Here is a 20391-nt window from a genome sequence, read left to right on the forward strand (position 1 = left end):
AATTACGATTGCAATGGTCACTGGACCCCGGGATTCGACCGTCGATCAATGGAAACGTGTTGGCTCACCGGGTGAATTACATATTTGCTACACTAAGCCTATGATCGTCTCCACAAACGCCGTCATCGATCTGAACGGTCGCTCGAAACGTGCAGCACGCCACCGATTTTGGCTGCTGGGATCGGTATTATGCTATGGGAGACATTCCCCTGCTCTTTCATGGAATATGTGGCAATAATCGAAGACACGCTGACAGCTGCGAACCACCTGCATCCCTTCATATTTGATGTCTTCCCCGACGGTGACGTCACCTTTCAGCAATATAATTGTTCGTGTCTATGAGCCAGAACCGTGCTACAGTGGTTTGACTCACGTTGATGTCCTGACGACCAAATTTGTCTGGCGTAAATCCTACAGAACCCATCTGGGTCGCTAACGGCCGCATCACGGCGAATGCAAATCAGTGACACATTATTTACGCGAATTACATGATCTGTGCGCAGACATCTAGTGCCACATACCTCGACAAACCTGCCAACAAACTGTCGGATGCCTGATACACAGAATCAGTGACATATTTCGTGCCAAAGGCGGACAAAAAAACTATTAAGTAGATGGTCATAATGTTTTGTCTCTATGATTGAACTTTAATACTGCTCGTTGGCAGAGCATCTGCATCTACATCTACATCATACTCCGCAAGCCACCTAATGTTTTGTGGCGGAGGGTACTTTCGGTACCACTATTTGATCCCTCCAACCCTGTTCCACTTGCGAATGGTGCGTGTGAAGAATGATTGTCGGTAGGCCTCTGTATTGCCTCTAATTTCCTGAATTGTCTCCTTCTGGTCAATACGCGAGATGTATGTGGGGAGAAGTAATATGTTGCTCGATTCCTCCTGAAAAGTGCTGTCTCGAAATTTCTATAGTAAATATCTTTGTGATGCACGACACCTCTCTCGTAACACCTGCCAGTGGAGTTTCTTTAGCATCTCCGTCGCACTCTCTCGCCAGCTAAACGATCCCGTGACGAAACACGCCACTCTTCGCTGGATCTTCTCTATCAGTCCTGCCTGATAGGGATTCCAGATAGATGAACAATACTGAAGAATTGGGCGAACAAAAGCCTTATTAACAGCTTCTTTCGTGGATGAGTTACATTTCCTTATGATTCTTCGTGCTAATTTTGATTTGTCATTAGAATAATCTACGGTCACGACACCTCGTATGTATAGATCACAAGGAACATATCAAAACTACTTACCCATGGCACTGACTCGGGGCTGGACAGCGACTACAATGATGTCTAGTGACAGGAATATGTCTGGACCTGTGTCTGCCGCAGACCCACTTTTGAAGGCGCCTACAGGAAACCACGTGAGCACCGGGAAAGGGCCCGAAGCATTGAGAGGCACGTATATGTTGACGTATAGGCAGTCTTCATTGCCTTGAAACCCTCCAGACATCCCTACCTGTGGGCAGGGGTCAGGATCCTCCAAGGCATCGCGGTCACCATCCCAGTTGGCCGGGGGTTGCGGTGCCTGCCAAGAGATTCATCAGGTCACTAGACAGGTACACACTAGAGTAAAGGCCTAATACAGAGCCCTACATGGATCCGATAACTGTCTGCTGTCAGGAACCTCTCGTCTGCTAAGGAGGATAGAGCGACTTCCTCTAGATATGTATGGACTGTAAAGGCATCTAAAAAGGTAATCAAGGCGACCACTGTCTACATCTACATCTATATATACATGGCTACTCTGCAAATCACACTTAAGTGCTTGACAGAACGTGCATCGAACCACCTTCACGATAATTCTCTGTTATTCCACTCTCGAACAACGCGCGGAAAAAACGAACACCTATATCTTTCCGTGCGAGCTCTGATTTCCCTTATTTTATGATATTGCTCGTTTCTCCCAATGTAGGTCGGTATCAGAAAAATATTTTTTCATTCGGAGGAGAAAGTTGGCGATTGAAACTTCGTGAGAAGAACCCGACGCAACGAGAAATGCTCTGGTTTTAGTGATGTCCACCCCAAATCCTGTACGATGTCTGTGACACTCTCTCCTCTATTACTCGATAAAACAAAACGTGTTGCCCTTCTTTGAACTTTGTCGATGTACTCTGTTAATCATATCTGGTAAGGATCCCACACCACACAGCAGTACTCCAAAAGAAGATGGACAAGCGTAGTGCAGGCAGACTCTTTAGTACATCTGTTGAATCTTCTAACTGTTCTACCAATAAAACGCAGGCTTTGATTCGCCTGCCCCAAGTTGATCGTAATTGTGACTCTTAGGTAATTAGTTGAATTCACGGCCTTTAGACTTGATTTATTTGTCGTGTAACCGAAGTTTAACGGATTTCTTTCACCACTCATCTGGATGACCTCACTCTTTTCATTATTTAGCGTCAATCGTCAGTGTTCACACCATACAGACATCTTATCTAAATCGTTTCGCAATTTGTTTTGATCTTTTGATGACTTTACTAGGCGGCAAATGACGGCATCATTTGCATATAACCTAAGACGGCCGCTCAGGTTGTCTCGTAAATCGTTTATATGGAGAAGGAACAACAGAGGACCTACAACACTACCTCCATGTTTGACGTCTGTTTAAGACAGTGTTATTACTCAGGGAACATACACGTTGAAAGCACCGATGATGGCTGTTAAATCAGTTGAAATCGATATCCAAAATTAAATAAAGAAAACATGATCTTGCGACTAATTGCTGCTTATTTGGTAATTTTACCTTGGGGAACGCTAAAAATCACTTCTGTTTTGCTCGATGACTTTTCGTCAGTTACTACGAACTTTGACATCTCTAACAGGAAATCACGAATCCAGATGCATAACTGAGACGATATTCCATAAGCAGGCAACTGATTATAAGCCGCTTGTGAGGTGCGGTGTCAAAAGCTTTCTGGAAATCTAGAAATATCGAATCAATTTGAAATTTTTTGTTGACAGGGCTCAAAACTTCGTCTGAGTAAAGAGCTAGTTTTGTGTCACAAGAACGATGTTTTCTAAATCTGCGTTGACTATGAGTCAACAGACCGTTCTCTCCGAGGCAATTCAAATTGTTCGATCGCAATATATGTTCCAAAATCCAGCTGCATATCAACGTTAATGATATGGGCCTTTAATTCAGTGGATTACTTCTATTGCCTTTCTTGAATATTGATGTGACCTGTGCAACTTTCCAGTCTTTGGGTACGGATCTTCCATCGAGTTAACGGTTGTATGTGGTTGTTAAGTGTGGAGCTATTGCATAGTATACGCTGAAAAGAACCTAATTGGTATAATGTCTGGATCGGAAGACTTGCTCTTATTAAGTGATTTAAGCTGCTTCACTAGGATATGTGCTATGACAGAGCAGACTCGTAGAGCATTTCAGTATCGTGCTCCAATTACCCACGTGTGGCCAATATGTTGTAAAAAGCTTCTAACTGTAGGTAATATGAGTCAGAATTGGCTATGTAATAAGTGGCTTTGAAAAACATTCCTCAAATTTTTTCTGAATGCTGTTCACCAACAGAGGATTTTAAACGAAGGGATATTGCAGTTAAAAAATCCCTGCAATACGTCGAGGAAAACCTTCCTTTATTGCTTATAGCAAGAGCGCAGTACTCAGGATCTCTTGAGAATGATAAATGAATTTGTACACTTATCAATCCAGAAATACCGGTGCACTTTCTAATCCAAAACGCAGGCAGGCACACTGAGGCAATCCACTTAACCAAACCGAAATTAGGCAACCATTATGTGTTGGTGTATATAAGGACAGGGGAATCTCAGTTCTAAGTCAGGGCATTATACTGTGCGGTTTGTAGCACTCCGCGGACACTTCTTGAGAAGCCTGGATAACAGTGCTATGTAACAATGAAACAACAATGTTTGGAAATCATAGAAAAACTGTTGTACCTCAACAGTCCACAGAGCTAGTACCTTGAACTGACTTCAGAGTTGGCAGTGTGTTTAATCTGTGCTTACGGAAACAATGTGTGAACTATTTCAACATAAATGACATAGTTAGTAGTAGGAATTGTCAAATGCGGACCTGCGTGACTTCCACTGTGACAGTTGGGATTAGTTATCAAGAAATAGCGTGAGAGCATATGAAGTAGCATAGTGAGCGATTACTTAACGTACCCAGGTAATTTCACTGACGTTAGCATAGGTCAGAAACAAATATGTTATTCTACAAGTAAAGCTAAAGAAAAAAGTTCATATATACATAGGTCCGCAAATGTTTAGTTACGGAGTTACGGCTAGTAAAAGATTTTACCTAAAATTTATCAACTTCGCTAATATGAAGCCATCGCAAAACTGTACGAGGTCAAAGTAAAGCATGGGGACGGACGAAAGATATGGTTATGAGGACAAGTCAGCACACGTGAGGTATTACTTGCTCGCATCACGAATACAATAGGCGAAATTAAAAACAACCCTGTGTAACTGAAACAAGCAACAAAATCTGTTCATACACGTGCAGCTAAACGCATTCAACTCGGTCGAGACATTTTTGAACATTTGTTGTGAATGTATTGTGAAATTGTGTATACACTGTACAACTTTCTTAACACTGAGCCTTGTTTTTTCCGTTTTAACATGAATTCACATGTGCTATGGTATTAATAAAAGCAGATTATCTGACACATTCATACAGTTTCAGTTAACGTTATTACCATCATTTTTCCAAAATTAAATTCTCTATAACTTCTGTTGAAAACTTTGTGCAATAGTCTGGAATTTAAGAAACAAATTGATCCAAATAATAAATAAATTAAAAATTTTACAAAATTACTTCTTTGCTTCTCTGAATGTTCTGGAAAACTACTGCAGATACACTTTTGGGACATGTTTTATTAGATTCACCAGACCAATAACAACAAAGTAAATGAAAACCGTGCTTTACTTTAAACTCATACAGTTTTGTGATGGCTTCATATTAGCAAAGTTGCTAAATTTCAGGCAAAATCTTTTATCAGGAACTTTTTTCTTTAGTTTTCCTAGTAGAATAACGTATTAAAATATTTTCATATCTTCATGAATCACTCTGTGTATGTGCACTGTCCTGGTTGCGTATCGCACTCATGGGTCCTCTGAAAAAGGTAGAGTGGAATATGAGGTCATTATTCTGTGCCAGCAGGTTCATCCAGGCTAACACCACTTGATTTTTTTTTTCAAATTGGGCATAATTAAGGGTGATCTGTGAGACACCTGCAGAAAATGGAAGAGAAATCCATATACTACCTGCTGGCTGTTATATGTTTCATGTAATGATAATTGCTTGTTAACCGGCATTTAGTTTCTCTAGTCAGAGCTCTCAGTATCGCACCTGAGGTGCCCACTGTTGCCAATGTTCCACAGCAACGTATCAGTTCTTGTGCATTATTTATGAACTCTGGCTTTTGCACCATTTCCTTGTCCTTTTTTCGTTTTTTTAATCAAGCTTTCCAAGCACTCAGCTTAACTGTTACATGCCGCGGGAAGCAAAAGCGGTTTCTTTCAGTTTTTGCAGCCGGCTCCCTGTTGTCCAGGCCTTAGCCTAAACGCTGCTGGCAGCCGTTGTGGCAACGCTGTAGTGCTGCTTGACAAATCACAAGACGCTTCAAGGACACTATATTTTAAATGATGAGGGAAACTGATCTGTTTTATAAATTCATTAACTTTATTGGGTTTAGAAGGAAAATGACGCTACGTACTGAATTTTAGAGTTATAGTCATCTACGCTGCCACACTCCCCTTATTTCAGTTGTAGAAAACCATTTTTATTTCACAAAAGAAACGCATCATTTTCGCTTTCACCGATTCAGTTTAGGCTGCATTGCATATGCTGGTAACACTGCTGCTTTCCATGAACTGTAAATGATCATCTTCATCCCTGTTTATTTTGAATTTGGAGAAGTGTTTTGTTTACATCCTAGTGAAAGTTTGTTGCCTAAGTGCTACAGATTTTTGTGTAACCAATTTAGAAACAGACCAGTCTATACTACTGAGAGGAACTATTGTATCAGTTCTTTAAGGAAGAAACTCTCATATGGCTAGTCTCTCTGATGGCTGAAATTTTTATATTAATTGTAATGCTGTTTTTAGTCGACGCTAAACCCTTCCTAATATCTTTTTGTTACTTCCAGAAAATCTATACAATCACATTGTCTACATTACGCAGTTTCCATCATCAGAAAAGGAATTATATTAGATTACTCCCTCCCACAGTTTTTAAGCATAATAACGAATCAACAGTAGAATTCTATTGATTGTAGGCGATTATGTATTCATTCGTGTAAAATAGTAACATAATGGTACAAACAGGAATTTAATAGTTATTTCTGCTGAAATATTTGGAGATAAATATAATTAACGTATTTTCACCAAATCAGGAAAAAGTGCTTAAAGGGAGTCAAGAAGCTTGAAGACTCAGAAATGAAGGAGGATGAATATTACCCGTCAGGAATGTTCTGAGACAGAATTTAATGTGCTCAAATCTTCATCCACAATTTCTCACAAGTATTGTTTTTCAGAATTTATGTACACATATCTTCGTAAGTTTATAAAGCAGTTCACTACTTTTTTTCTGTAAGCTACATTTTTCCCTACCATTCTAATGGACCTAAACTTTATTGCAGTGTCAACTAATTTATAGAGAAGTTGTTGTTGTTGTTGTTGTGGTCATCAGTCCAGAGACTGGTTTGATGCAGCTCTCCAGGCTACTCTATCCTGTGCAAGCTTCTTCATCTCCCAGTACCTACTGCAGCCTACATCCTTCTGAATCTGCTTAGTGTATTCATCTCTTGGTCTCCCTCTTCGATTTTTACCCTCCACGCTGCCCTCCAATACTAAATCCCTCGAAGTCTCAGAACATGTCCTACCAACCGATCCCTTCTTCTAGTCAAGTTGTGCCACAAGCTCCTCTTCTCAGTAATTCTATTCAATACCTCCTCATTAGTTATGTGATATACCCATCTAATCTTCAGCATTCTTCTGTAGCACCACATTTCGAAAGCTTCTATTCTATTCTTGTCTAAACTATTTATCGTCCACGTTTCACTTCCATACATGGCTACACTTCATACATATACTTTCAGAAACGACTTCCTGACATTTAAATCTATACTCGATGTTAACAAATTTTTCTTCTTCAGAAACGCTTTCCTTGCCATTGCCAGTCTACATTTTATATCCTCTCTACTTCGACCATCATCAGTTATTTTGCTCTCCAAATAGCAAAACTCCTTTACTACTTTAAGTGTCTCATTTCCTAATCTAATTCCCTCAGCATCACTCGACTTAATTCGTCTACATTCCATTATCCTCGTTTTGCTTTTGTTGATGTTCATCTTATACCATCCTTTCAAGACACTGTCCATTCCGTTCAACTGCTCTTCCAAGTCCTTTGCTGTCTCTGACAGAATTACAATGTCATCGGCGAACCTCAAATATGTTATTTCTTCTCCATGGATTTTAATACCTACTCCGAATATTTCTTTTGTTTCCTTTACTGCTTGCTCAATATACAGATTGAATAATATCGGGGATAGGCTACAACCCTATCTCACTCCCTTCCCAACCACTGCTTACCTTTCATACCCCTCGACTCTTATAACTGCCATCTGCTGTCTGTACAAATTGTAAATAGCCTTTCGCTCCCTGTATTTTACCCCTGCCACCTTCAGAATTTGAAAGAGAATATTCCAATCAACATTGTCAAAAGCTTTCTCTAAGTCTACAAACGCCAGGAACGTAGGTTTGCCTTTCCTCAGTCTTTCTTCTAAGATAAGTCGTAGGGTCAGTATTGCCTCACGTGTTCCAACATTTCTACGGAATCCAAACTGATCTTTCCCGAGGTCGGCTTCTATCAGTTTTTCCATTCGTCTGTAAAGAATTCGCGTTAGTATTTTGCAGCTGTGACTTATTAAACTGATAGTTCGGTAATCTGTCAACACCTGCTCTCTTTGGTATTGGAATTATTATATTTTTCTTCAAGTCTGAGGGTATTTCGCCTGTCTCATACATCTTGCTCACCAGACGGTAGAGTTTTATCAGGACTGGCTCTCCCAAGGCTGTCAGTAGTTCTAATGGAATGTTGTCTACTCCGGGGGCCTTGTTTCGACTCAGGCCTTTCAATGCTCTGTCAAACTGTTCACGCAGTATCATATCTCCCATTTCATCTGCATCATCTTCCATTTCCATAATAATGTCTTCAAGTACATCGCCCTTGTATAGACCCTCAGTATACTCCTTCCACCTTTCTGCTTTCTCTTCTTTGCTTAGAACTGGGTTTCCATCAAAGCTCTTGATATTCATGCAAGTGGTTCTCCTTTCTCCAAAGGTCTAATTTTCCTGTAGGCAGTATCTATCTTACCCCTAGTGAGATAAGACTCTACCTCCTTACATTTGTCCTCTAGCCACGCTTGCTTAGCCATTTTGCACTTCCTGTCGATCTCATTTTTGAGACGTTTGTATTCCTTTTTGCCTGCTTCATTTACTGCATTTTTATATTTTCTCCTTTCATCAATTAAATTCAGTATTTCTTCTGCTACCCAAGGGTTTCTACTAGGCTTAGTCTTTTTACCCATTTGATCCTCTGCTGCTTTCACTATTTCATCCCTCAAAGCTACCCATTCTTCTTCTACTGTATTTCTTTCCACCATTCCTGTCAATTGTTCCCTTATGCTCTCCCTGAAACCCTGTACAACCTCTGGTTCTTTCAGTTTATCCAGGTCCCATCTCCTTAAATTCCCACCTTTTTGCAGTTTCTTCAGTTTTAATCTACAGTTCATAACCAATAGATTGTGGTCAGAGTCCACATCTGCCCCCTGAAAATGTCTTACAATTTAAAACTTGATTCCTAAATCTCTGTCTTACCATTGTATAATCTATCTGAAACCCTCTAGTATCTCCAGGGTTATTGCATGTATACAACCTTCTTTCATGATTCTTGAACCAAGTGTTACCTATGATAAATTATGCTCTGCACAAAATTCTACCAGGCGGCTTCCTCATTCATTTCGTAGCCCCAATCCATATTCACCTACTATGTTTCCTTCTCTCCCTTTTCCTACTCTCGAATTCCAGTCACCCACGACTATTAAATTTTCGTCTCCCTTCAGTACCTGAATAATTTCTTTTATCTCATCATATATTTCATCAATTCCTTCGTCATCTGCGGAGCTAGTTGGCATATAAACTTGTACTGCTGTAGTAGGTGTGGGCTTCGTGTCTACCTTGGCCACAATAATGTGTTCACTATGCTGTTTGTAGTAGCTTGCCCGTACTCCTATTTTTTTATTCATTATTAAACCTACTCGTGCATTACCCCTGTTTGATTTTGTATTTATAACCCTGTATTCACCTGACCAATAGTCTTGTTCCTCCTGCCACCGAACTTCACTAATTCCCACTATATCTAACTTTAACCTATCCATTTCCCTTTTTAAATTTTCTAACCTACCTGCCGATTAAGGGATCCGTCATTCCACGCTCCGATCCGTAGAACTCCAGATTTCTTTCTCCTGATAACGACGTCCTCTTGAGTGGTCCCTGCCCGGAGAACCGAATGGGGGACTATTTTACCTCCGCAATATTTTATCCAAGAGGACACCATCATCATTTAATCATACAGTAAAGCTGCATGCCCTCGGGAAAAATTACGGCTGTAGTTTCCCCTTGCTTTTAGCCGTTCGCAGTACCAGAACAGCAAGGTCATTTTGGTTAGTGTTACAAGGCCAGATCAGTAAATCATCCAGACTGGTGCCCCTGCAACTACTGAAAAGGCTGTTGCCCCTCTTCAGGAACCACACGTTTGTCTGGCCTCTCAATAGATACCCCTACGTTGTGGTTGCACCTACGGTACGGCTATTTGTATCGTTGAGGCACGCAAGCCTCCCCACCAACGGCAAGGTCCATGGTTCATGAGGGGAGGTTATAAACATCAACAGTCCTAAATTCATGAAAGTAATTTAAAATTGTTTAGAAATTATTTTACATTATCTGTCATACACTACAAAACTGTAAAACATATACAAGAGGAACAGGTGCTGATTTTCTCTTCAGTTAGAGATGAAAAAGCACCAAGCCTCGTTAATCAGAGTATAACGTCGCTTAGATGGATGGGATGGAGCCCGCTGTGCTCTCACGCCTGTACTGAAATTAAGGTTTGCAATTTTACACAGCTATTCTTAATGTATGTACAATCTCCTACTACCTTCTAGTGCCTATTGATAGTTGTGGCATACAACTGAGGTGTTGTCGGACTGAGGATTATTATACGAGGGGCGTTTAGAAAGTAAGCTCCGATCGGTCGCGAAATGGAAACGACTATGAAAATCCGATAAAGCTTTGCACAGATGTGTTGGGTAGTGTCTCTAGTATAACCCCAGTTAGCATCACGTCGCTCTTCTCATTTCTGAGCTCGCAGTGAGTGCGTAAAGATGTCTAGAAAATAGTGTCTGCCGCCAAGTACGAGGGCCTGGTGAGAAATTTCGCCTGAAGCTATGCAGCTAACATTAGATAACTGTCGTGCTGTTTCTTCTTCAAGACAATTCTCAGCCGCATTCTGCAGGGGCAATGAAGATGCTCCTGCATCGTTTTCAAATGGAAATGTTAGATTACCCACAATACAGTCCGCAATTGTCTCCCCCTGAGTTTCATCTCTGGTCACATGAACCGCTGTCTTTGAAGACAACATTTTGGCACAGACAACGAGGTGTAAGCCAGCGTGGAGAATTGGCGGAAAGCACTGGCGGCTGCCTTCTATGATGAGGGTATTGAAAAGTTGGTACAACGCTATGACAAAAGTCTAAGTCAGAACGGCGACTACGTAGAGAAGTAGCTGAAAGGTGTAGTTAATTGTTACAAGTAAAACATTTCTGATGTTCACTGTGGTTTCAATTTGGCAATCAATCGGAGCTTACTTTCTGAACAGGCCTCGTATTATTGTAGCCTTTTTTGACTCGGGGCAATTCGTCATTAAGAGAGAAAGTATTCATTGCACAAAAGTGTGTAACCAGATTAATAGCTGGAGCCTACCCAAGATCATCTTGCGGACAAAAAATGGGGTTCAAATGGCTCTGAGCACTATGGGACTCAACTGCTGAGGTCATTAGTCCCCTAGAACTTAGAACTAGTTAAACCTAACTAACCTAAGGACATCACAAACATCCATGCCCGAGGCAGGATTCGAACCTGCGACCGTAGCGGTCTTGCGGTTCCAGACTGCAGCGCCTTTAACCGCACGGCCACTGCGGCCGGCATCTTGCAGACATTTATTTATGCAACTCGAGATATTCACAGTACCTTCGTAATAAATAGTCATTCATTTGTCATTAACAACCCATCCCAATTAAAAAATAACAGCGAAGTGCATAGCTATAACACTAGAAGAAAGGATGATCTTCACTATTCTGGATTAAATCTCGCTTTGGCACAGAAAGAGGTGAATTATGCTGTCACAAAGATCTTTGGTCATTTGCCAAATAAAATTAAAAGTTTGACAGATAGCCAACTAACATTTAAAAGCAAATTAAAAGAATTTCTGAATGACAACTCCTTCTACTCAATAGATGAATTCTTAACTGAAATATTAACTGTAAAAAAATAATTATTTTGTGTAAAGAAAACTTATGTTAAAGTGACACGTTCCGCATCATTACGAAATGTCGTATTCATGATCTATGGAACAAGGAGCAATGTATCTATGTATATAACGATTCACTAAACATGGACCTTGCTGAAGCGATCAAAAATGACTTGTAATTATGACACAGACGGTAAATGACTTGGAAGATTATTTGAGTGTAATTGATAGTGGCTTGAAGAGAGGGTACAAGATGAATACAGTGGCAGATACCCTTGGCCCTTGAGGGCCACCCGCATTACCACCCGCGCCGCCCCCGCCAGTCAGCCCGCAGCTATTCGTTGGTTTCCTTCGTCAGTCCACTCGGCTGAATCGAATTATCGAGTAGTTGTACTTTCCTATGTAGCACGCGCGTCCGCGTCATCGCATTTTATACGTTTCTGTCTGCCACATTGCCGGCCGAAGTGACCGTGCGGTTAAAGGCGCTGCAGTCTGGAACCGCAAGTCCGCTACGGTCGCAGGTTCGAATCCTGCCTCGGGCATGGATGTTTGTGATGTCCTTAGGTTAGTTAGGTTTAACTAGTTCTAAGTTCTAGGGGACTAATGACCTCAGCAGTTGAGTCCCATAGTGCTCAGAGCCATTTGAACCATTTTTTTTGTCTGCCACATTATTACGGTAAAAGTAAAGGTAGCTCCAGATATTTTTAACGCCCCCTCCTTGAGGTTTTTCTGTATCGGCCACTGGATGAACATCAACAAAACTAAAACGAAGGTGATGAAGAATAGTAGACTTAAATCAGGTGACGTTGAGGTAATTAGCAAATGACACTGAAGTTAGTAGAGGAATCTTGCGATTGGGTAGTAAAATAACCATGGAAATATAATACGTAGAGGTGTCGCCACAGATTTACCCTGTACATTGCTGTGAAGCCACCGCCATCATGTTAGATACCCCAAAACATTAGCAGACTACTTTTTACGATTGCATCGTGGTCTTAATTTCCATCTTTACGTAACAGTTGTTTTAAATAGGAAGTGTTACTGTGATTTCATGGATAAAAGAGTGCCTGGAAGCAATTTTCAGAATTTTTTCCGATCTCAAATTTGTATCTGATAAAGTAATACGAAGCATTTTGCCTAATTAATGTGACTTTGTTTTTGGCTGTTTTTGTAATCTTCTCAAAATTCGGACTGGCGAAACTGATGTTCGGTCTACGATCTCTTCCCAAAAATGCACGCGCTACGGTCGCAGGTTCGAATCCTGCCTCGGGCATGGATGTGTGTGATGTCCTTAGGTTAGTTGGGTTTAATTAGTTCTAAGTTCTAGGCGACTTATGACCTCAGCAGTTGAATCGCATAGTGCTCAGAGCCATTTGAACCATTTTGAAAAACGCACGGAACATATGTTTGGTGGCTTTCCAATCTTTCCTTCTCATAGCGTTCCCCCAGAAAGCTTTTCCGACTTGGATAGATAGGAAATCTAAAGTAAAATGTTAGAAATAAAGGCACTATTAGAAAAGTAAACACAGCAAGCAGACTTCGTGTAGATAAAAGACAACATCATGTGGTCGAGTCCACTTCCGAATTAAATGTGATTCCTTTAGACTTTAGACTATAATGAAGATGTCTAGTACATCAGAAAATGATGCAGGCTTGCATGTTTTATCAAAACGCTTCCATCAGAAGCTAATGTTTGTGTCAGCTGACATGGCGAACGTCTGATTCAAATTTGTGACACCATAAGAATAACCCTTATTATACCTCAATGAAAGTAGTTGACGGTTAACGAAGCAAAGAGGATATACAGGTTGTTCTTAAGCACCGGATAGTTTTAATTATAGCTACTGGCAGAGGTCCAGTGTGGGCTGTAGTTATGGTACGGGTTGGGTTGTTTGGAGGAGGAGGCCAAACAGCGAGGCCATCGGTCTCATCAAATTGGGGAAGGAAGTCGGCAGTGCCCTTTCAAAGGAACCACTCCGGCATTTTCCTGGAGCGATTTAGGGAAATCACGGAAAACCTAAATCAGGATGGCCGGGCGCGGGATTGAACCGTCGTCCTCCCGAATGCGAGTCCAGTGTGCTAACCACTGCGCCACCTCGCTCAAGTATGGTACGGCAGCGAATCTTAGTATATATGCTAATGAGTTAATGTAGAATCAGTTTACGCTGGAAAAGAATTAGTTCAAATTTGGCCGCCAGGTGCAAATCTGGCCTGTTAATGCAAGAAATGTTTCCGTGTACATAGTGAAAAGTATTTAAACCGACAAAGTCTTGGAGATTGTAGGGGATATCAAAACAAATATTTTTCCTATGAGGATTATTTGAACCGGTGGAGGCCGTATTACGCTCTTCAGTTGTTAGAGGCCGTATTACGATCTTCAGTTGTTAGAGGGCGTATTACGCTCTTCAGTTGCAGGCAACTGCTGTCCCCCAGTGCTTTGTCTCTGTTTATTAATGGAACGATACACCTGGAGTGAGTACACTGATATGGTTAGTGAGTACTACGTAGCGCACCACAACGGACGAGCTGCACAGCGGGTTTATCGACAATATCCTAATCGTCGTATCACGTATCATACGACCTTTGCTGCTGTGTGCCAACGTCTGCGTGAGACCGGGTCATTTAGCAGATTCCCTGGACAGGGACCCCGTCGCACGGTAAGAACGCTGCGATTTGAGGAAGCTGTTTTGCAGCATGTGGAGCGGGATCCTTCAATCAGCACTCGCGCAATTGCACGTAACATGGGGACGAATCAGACGAGTGCAAGAACAGTCCTTCGAGAGCAATTGTTACGTCCATTTCACTTACAACGTGTCCACAACCTGGAACCAGTTGATTATCCACCCAGAGCACAGTTTCCGCAGTGGTACCTGGAACAGTGTGAAATGCATCCTACATTTCCGTCCTCTGTGTTGTTTACCGATGAAGCAAAGTTCGGGCGTGATGGAGTCTTCAACACGCACAATTCGCATGTCTGGAGTGAGGATAACCCACATGTCACTCATCAAGTGCGGTTCTTCATTAATTTGTGGGTCGGTGTTGTTGGGGACTGTTTAATTGTGCCGTATCTGCTACCTAGGCCATTAAATGGCAGGCACTATTACAATTCAGTACAAGAAAACTATAGAAACTGTTGAATTGTGGCGTTACTAAAGAATGATAAAGATTAAATATGTAGCTTTGATAACCAAGGAACGGGAACTGAATTGTGTCTGGGAGTAATGTCTGCATGGTACAATTTGAATAAAAGAAATGAAATGAGCGTATGGCATCGTTGGCTGGAAGTCCCATCGGGGAAGTTCGGCCGCCAAGTGGAAGACTTATTCCAGTCGATGCCACATTGGGCGACTTGTGAGCCGGTGATGAGGCTGAAATGATGATGAGGACAACACAACACTCAGTCCCCGAGCAGAGAAAATCTCCAACCCGGTCGGAAATCGAACCCGAGCCCGTTTGCATGGGAGGCGAGCACGTTATCACCCAGCTAAGCAGGAGGACTGAGTAAAAGAAGATACAGTTTGACAGGATAGATCGTCAGGCATCAAGTAAAAAGGGATTATTTAACGGAAAGGGGTGTGGCTGGTAAAAACTTTAGAGCGAAGCTGACGTTCGACTATAGTGAGCAGGCTCAAGTGACTGTATGCTGCAGTACTTGTGCACAGATGTGAGAGTTTGCGCAGTTTCCAGAGTGAGGTCTACAGCAACAGCAGCGTGTTTTTGTATCTCCCATGTATCTCCCACGAAGGTGTGTCTATGTGCTCTAGAAGTGTGCGTACAAATGCATGATCCAGGGAGCGTCTAATAACTGTGGATAAGAAGTGACATCATTTACCTGGAAGCGGAGTTCCCCGACGGGTGGCTGTGCGTAGGGCACGCCCCTGAAGCTGGCGTACGGTAGGCCCAGCGCGCTCGTCTCCACGGCGCCTCTCAGCCTGCCCTGCTGCACCGTCACGTACACTTCCTGCGCCTGGAAAACGTCCGTAAGAAAGTGTAAGTTCTGGGCAGGAGTGACCATAAATCACGTGATCTGTGGTGGTATCGTCCTACTTTCGACAACCTGTACAACACGATGTATGCACTTTTCCATGATTGCGTTCAACATTCTGGAGGTTAAATCGGCTATTAGTGTAACAGTGTTTCAAATTCGCATTGGCTTACCTCGCGCTTACATTAACCTGTGATCCTGCAATGTTAAACTCTTAAATATGTTACACAGACAAATATGCTTCCGAAAGTTATTACCCTACATTAATTATTTTTTGGTGTAGCGTTTTTTTTCATCTATGTAGATAGGTATCACAGGTTTACAGTTGTGTTCTCTGATGGTTCCAAACAAGGACTTTTCATTAGCTCTTCACTAGTGTTCCCCGACCGCGTATTCAGGATTCACTTTCCTCGTTATATATTGTATTTACTGCAGAGCTCCAACCGCCTCTAAAGGCACTGGAGGAGGTGAAGCACCTTCATGGCAAACAGGTTCTCATCAGCTCCAAATCTAGCTAACTGACCACGGCGTTCCTCAATCCGTTCACTCAGACTGGATGAAATGACTCTGATCCGCCTCCAAATGGAACACTCTCACCTACTGCATGGCTTCTTACTCCGGCGAAAGGATCACCCAGTCTGTGATCCCTACTGTGTTCAAATCACTGGACTCCACATTTTAACTGAGTGCGTTTCGTTATTGTGATGAGAAGGTGGAAGCGAATTTCGGATGGAATCTGTCCTCTATTTTAGCTGACGACATGTTTGGCCAAGAGTCGTGTCCCGACGCAGGATAGGTGGAGACGGGGGGTTTGAGGTCAGTCTGCAATTTCTGAGCGGTGAGGAGCAAATGCAGGAAGACAAATTCCCAGTGAAGCCAGGGTGATGGCTTCGATCATCCGCAAACAGTGTCACATGACATCTACGAGAGGCGAGGATTTGGAACTTGACAGGATGTTTGTAGTAGGAGACTCATGGAATCCGGGATCCTGATTAATACTGGTTATTAGCAATCAGACTAACTACCACATTAGAATAAGCAAAGAGGGCAGCTGGTTGCACAACAGAAGTCAGTGTCTGAAACCACAGGGTTGAGGCTAACAAAAGTAGAGAACACTAGCAGCATGTTTAGTACAAATTTGGGAGCAGCAGTCCAAGTGAGAGAAACAGACATGTTGGAGCTTAACGAGGCTGACCATAAGCGACACGGAGTCATCGCCCCAGCGATCTGATTGAGACCTCGATCTGAACCCAAAAACATTTCCTTTAAAGAATCATGTCGGTGCAATATTTCTCCCACCCTATAGTCGACCCACCGATCCACTTGTACTTAACAAGCTTCAGCCAATCTCACGACTCACTCTACACCTCCAGGGCGCATCTCTCCAATCACATTTAGCTTCCTCCCCTTCTCCTACTCGGTAGGTGGGGATACTTCCTGACTTTACATTAAACAACTGCAAGTTTGGTAGCAACAGCGTTCAGCTGAAAGCTAAACGTCACTGCCAGCTCCATTATGGGTAGCAACAACAGTGTTTTACGTCACTTGTGCCCGCCCTCAGTCCTTTTATGAGTGGCAACGGCTGCAGTAGCACTCTAACCTGTGTAAACCCACTGATGTTGCAGTTCTCAGGGGCAAGTATCAAGCTTGCTGCCTTTATTTCTTCTGTGACACCTGTACCAGCGCCTAGGTGTAATTCTCTGAAGTGAAACTTTTTCCTCGAGACAACTGCCCATAGCTCTGGTAACATAAACGCTATCGCTTTTGCCCACTCTCTGCATTGTGTCTTTGATTTCCTACCTTGGCTCCAAGTAGCCTTAAAAGTAACAGTGTACAACTCATTACGTCGTCAATATATGACAAAAGGTTTTAAAGTTGTGTTTGGACTCCGGCCCAAGCTTCCATACAGGACATTTTAGTTGTTGCAGAGTAACCGACTCATCCTCTTAATTCTAGTGATCAGCCGGAGACAGTTCTCCACCCAAGGGTTGCAAAGGTTGTTTCGACTACGCTTTAGAGATTTCGTTGGGTAGCCGTTGCGCATCCTCCATACTGTCCCAATTTCTCTTCATCCCATTTTCGCATCTCTTTAGCAATGAAGAAAGACATTCATGGCTGTCTTTTTGCTTCGGATGAAGCATACACAGTGTGTATAATCATGGATCAGTAGGTAATCGCATTGAAGGAGTTGAACGTTTTGTCCCACAGTGGGATAAATACGTTGACAGTTACGGCAATTACTTTTGGAACAATAAACAACGTACCTACTTTTATTTCATCAGTCTCGTTTTCATCAGACTGCACTTTACATTTGATACTTCAAGTGGGGCTATTACGTAAACTGAAGGTGGAAAAGGGAGAAATGAAAGAAAAGAGAATCGATTGTTGATGTCAGCTGCATCGGAACTTTGTGCCAAATCAGCGTCGATGTGTGAAAATGCACGCAGGACCGGGATTCGAACCCGGGACCTCCCGCTTACCTGGCAACTGCATTAACCCCTGCGCCACCCAGACACAGTGTTTACTGCAACTGCGTGGACTATATTTGCATGCTCCTTGGCCGCTCCACATTCCTACCTAGCACCACCTATCCACAGTTCCTGTCCATGTCATCCATACTTGCTACTTTATTCCCACAGGAGGTCGGACGTAATTATGCACGTGCGATGAAAGTGGTGGATTCATTGCCCATCGAGGCGAATCCGTCATGTCCAAAAGAACAGACACCACGTGGAATCCACAGCTGTGGTTCATATTATGTAAATAGAAGGTGGAGGGAAGAGAAAGAAAGGAAAGGGAAGGGACTATTGATGTCAATTGAATCGGGACTTTATGCGGAATCAGCAACGACAAGTGAAAATGTGTGCCAGATCGGGACTCGACCCAAGATCTCCCACTTACTAAGCAGCTGCGTTAACCAATGTGCCACCTGGACACAGTGTTCATTGCAATTGCACGGACTACCTTGGCACGCCAAGACGTGGGCTCTACGGACAACAAATATTTTTAACCTCTCGTAAGTATTCATTGCTGAATCTTTAATCAATGAAGGACTATCTTCTAATGGAAGGGAGCTGGATATACTACATAAATCTGGGCGTTTACATAAAATACTTACTTACCGTACATAATGTTAGATGGGCTGTCACGAGCACCATCGCAGCAAAGACTGCTTGAACACAAACTGCCATCTTCACTGGGAATATCAACTTTGTCGTCTTACTGTGTGCAGTCGAGATAGTTTAATGAACAGACGTATTCCTGTTATGCTGCTACAGGCCGCATCACAAGCTTTTATATGTATAAGTACCTAGTACGGTGGAAAGAGATAAGGAAATATTATCGCTGCAAATTGATGTTTGAAATAATCACTGATATCCGTTGCCAACAGCAGATGTTGTGATAACGTAGTCTCTCTCAGCTCCAGCCATGAATGTTGATCGAAATCTCAAGTACCTTGCAGTATGTTTGGGGCTTGTCATATCTGTTGATGAGCAGATATTGTTTATCTTTGGAACGAAGTGAGGATAATCTCAGAGTGTCACTGATTGCCTGGTTGCTAAGGTGTAATTACCGGTGAATATTTACCCTGTGAAAAGTTTATTTGTGTATTTGGAAGTAGCCTGTTTCACTTCTGTTTGAGGAGATGCGACTAATATCTGTAACTAAATTGTGTGGCTAGATCACAGATTAAAATGCAAGATCTATTAGTCTAATCAATTAAATATTTACAGCAAAAAAATTCTCCACTTCATGAAGATTGCTCTTTAACTCCACAACATGTAATGCTTCACAAGTAGTCTATTTTTGCAGATGCTTATATACTTTATTAACCACAAGAGAGAATTTCTTACTGATTTTTTGTGATAACTGATGCTTATGTTGTTTTATTTTTGTGTTCTTCAGTCTGAAGACTCTTTTGATGCAGCTCTCCACGCTAGTCTAGCCTGTGTAAACCTCTTCATCTCTACATAACTACCACAACCTACATCCATTATGACCTATTGACTGTAATCAATGTATTGGTCTCCGCCATTTTTACCTCTCGCAATATGTTAACATTGATGGGGTCCGAAGGGGATGTTATAGGGCCATTACTGCTCACAGTGTATATATAAATTCCCAACTGGATAAAGTCGGAAGCTCGATGAAGCTGTTTCATGATGACGCTGTTGCCTGTAACGATAGGGCAACGCTAGAAAAATTTAGCAAAATGAAGAATACCTGCAGAGGTTTGACATTTGGTGTAGAGATTATCAGCTGACCATCAACATAAAGAAACGTAATGAATTCTGCATAAATAGCAAGAAAGACCCATTATTATACGGTCACAGGATTTCCAAACAATCGCTGGACTCAGTCACATCCATTAAAATCTGGGCACATGCTTTACAAGTGATTTAAAATGGAACGCCAACATAAAACTATTTGTAGAAAAGAGAGATGACTGATAGATTCATTGGTAAAATCCTCAGGAAGTATAGTCCACCTACGAAGGGGGTAACTAACAAAACCTGTGTTAGACCAATTCTTCAGTACTACTCATCAACAGGAGAAGCTTACACGATAGGATCGCTAGAGGATATGGATCGAATCCGAAGACGTCGTAGGTTCGTTTAGTAAGCATGAAAGCGTCACAGAGATGCTCACTTAGCTCCAGGTGTAGAGTTTGTAAGAGAGGAGTTGTGCAATATGGTTTGCTTCTGCTGGTTGACACTGCTTGGGGTTGTGAAAGTGGACCCTGCATCTGAAAAACGTTAATCGCCCTCCAAAATAATAAATTAGGAATCCTACAAACAACTAAATGAGACATGAATCA

At 42.1% G+C, this 20391-nt stretch overlaps 1 protein-coding gene across 1 annotated transcript in view; it reads right to left on the minus strand.

Moving 5' to 3' along the window:
• The window catches only part of LOC124622952 (venom carboxylesterase-6-like), an 82368-nt gene extending 63540 nt beyond the window's left edge, over positions 1 to 18828 (minus strand). The window contains exons 1-3 of the mRNA XM_047148742.1: positions 18695 to 18828; positions 15420 to 15554; positions 1264 to 1540 (exon numbers count right to left, since the gene is read on the minus strand). Of these exons, the coding sequence (XP_047004698.1) occupies positions 1264 to 1540; positions 15420 to 15554; positions 18695 to 18763 (481 nt within the window). The 5' untranslated portion in view covers positions 18764 to 18828. The remainder of the gene's footprint in view (positions 1 to 1263; positions 1541 to 15419; positions 15555 to 18694) is intronic.
• Between the last annotated feature and the right edge of the window lie 1563 nt (positions 18829 to 20391).

The sequence above is a fragment of the Schistocerca americana genome, chromosome 7 (genome assembly GCF_021461395.2).
Source record: "Schistocerca americana isolate TAMUIC-IGC-003095 chromosome 7, iqSchAmer2.1, whole genome shotgun sequence".
NCBI lineage: Eukaryota > Metazoa > Arthropoda > Insecta > Orthoptera > Acrididae > Schistocerca > Schistocerca americana.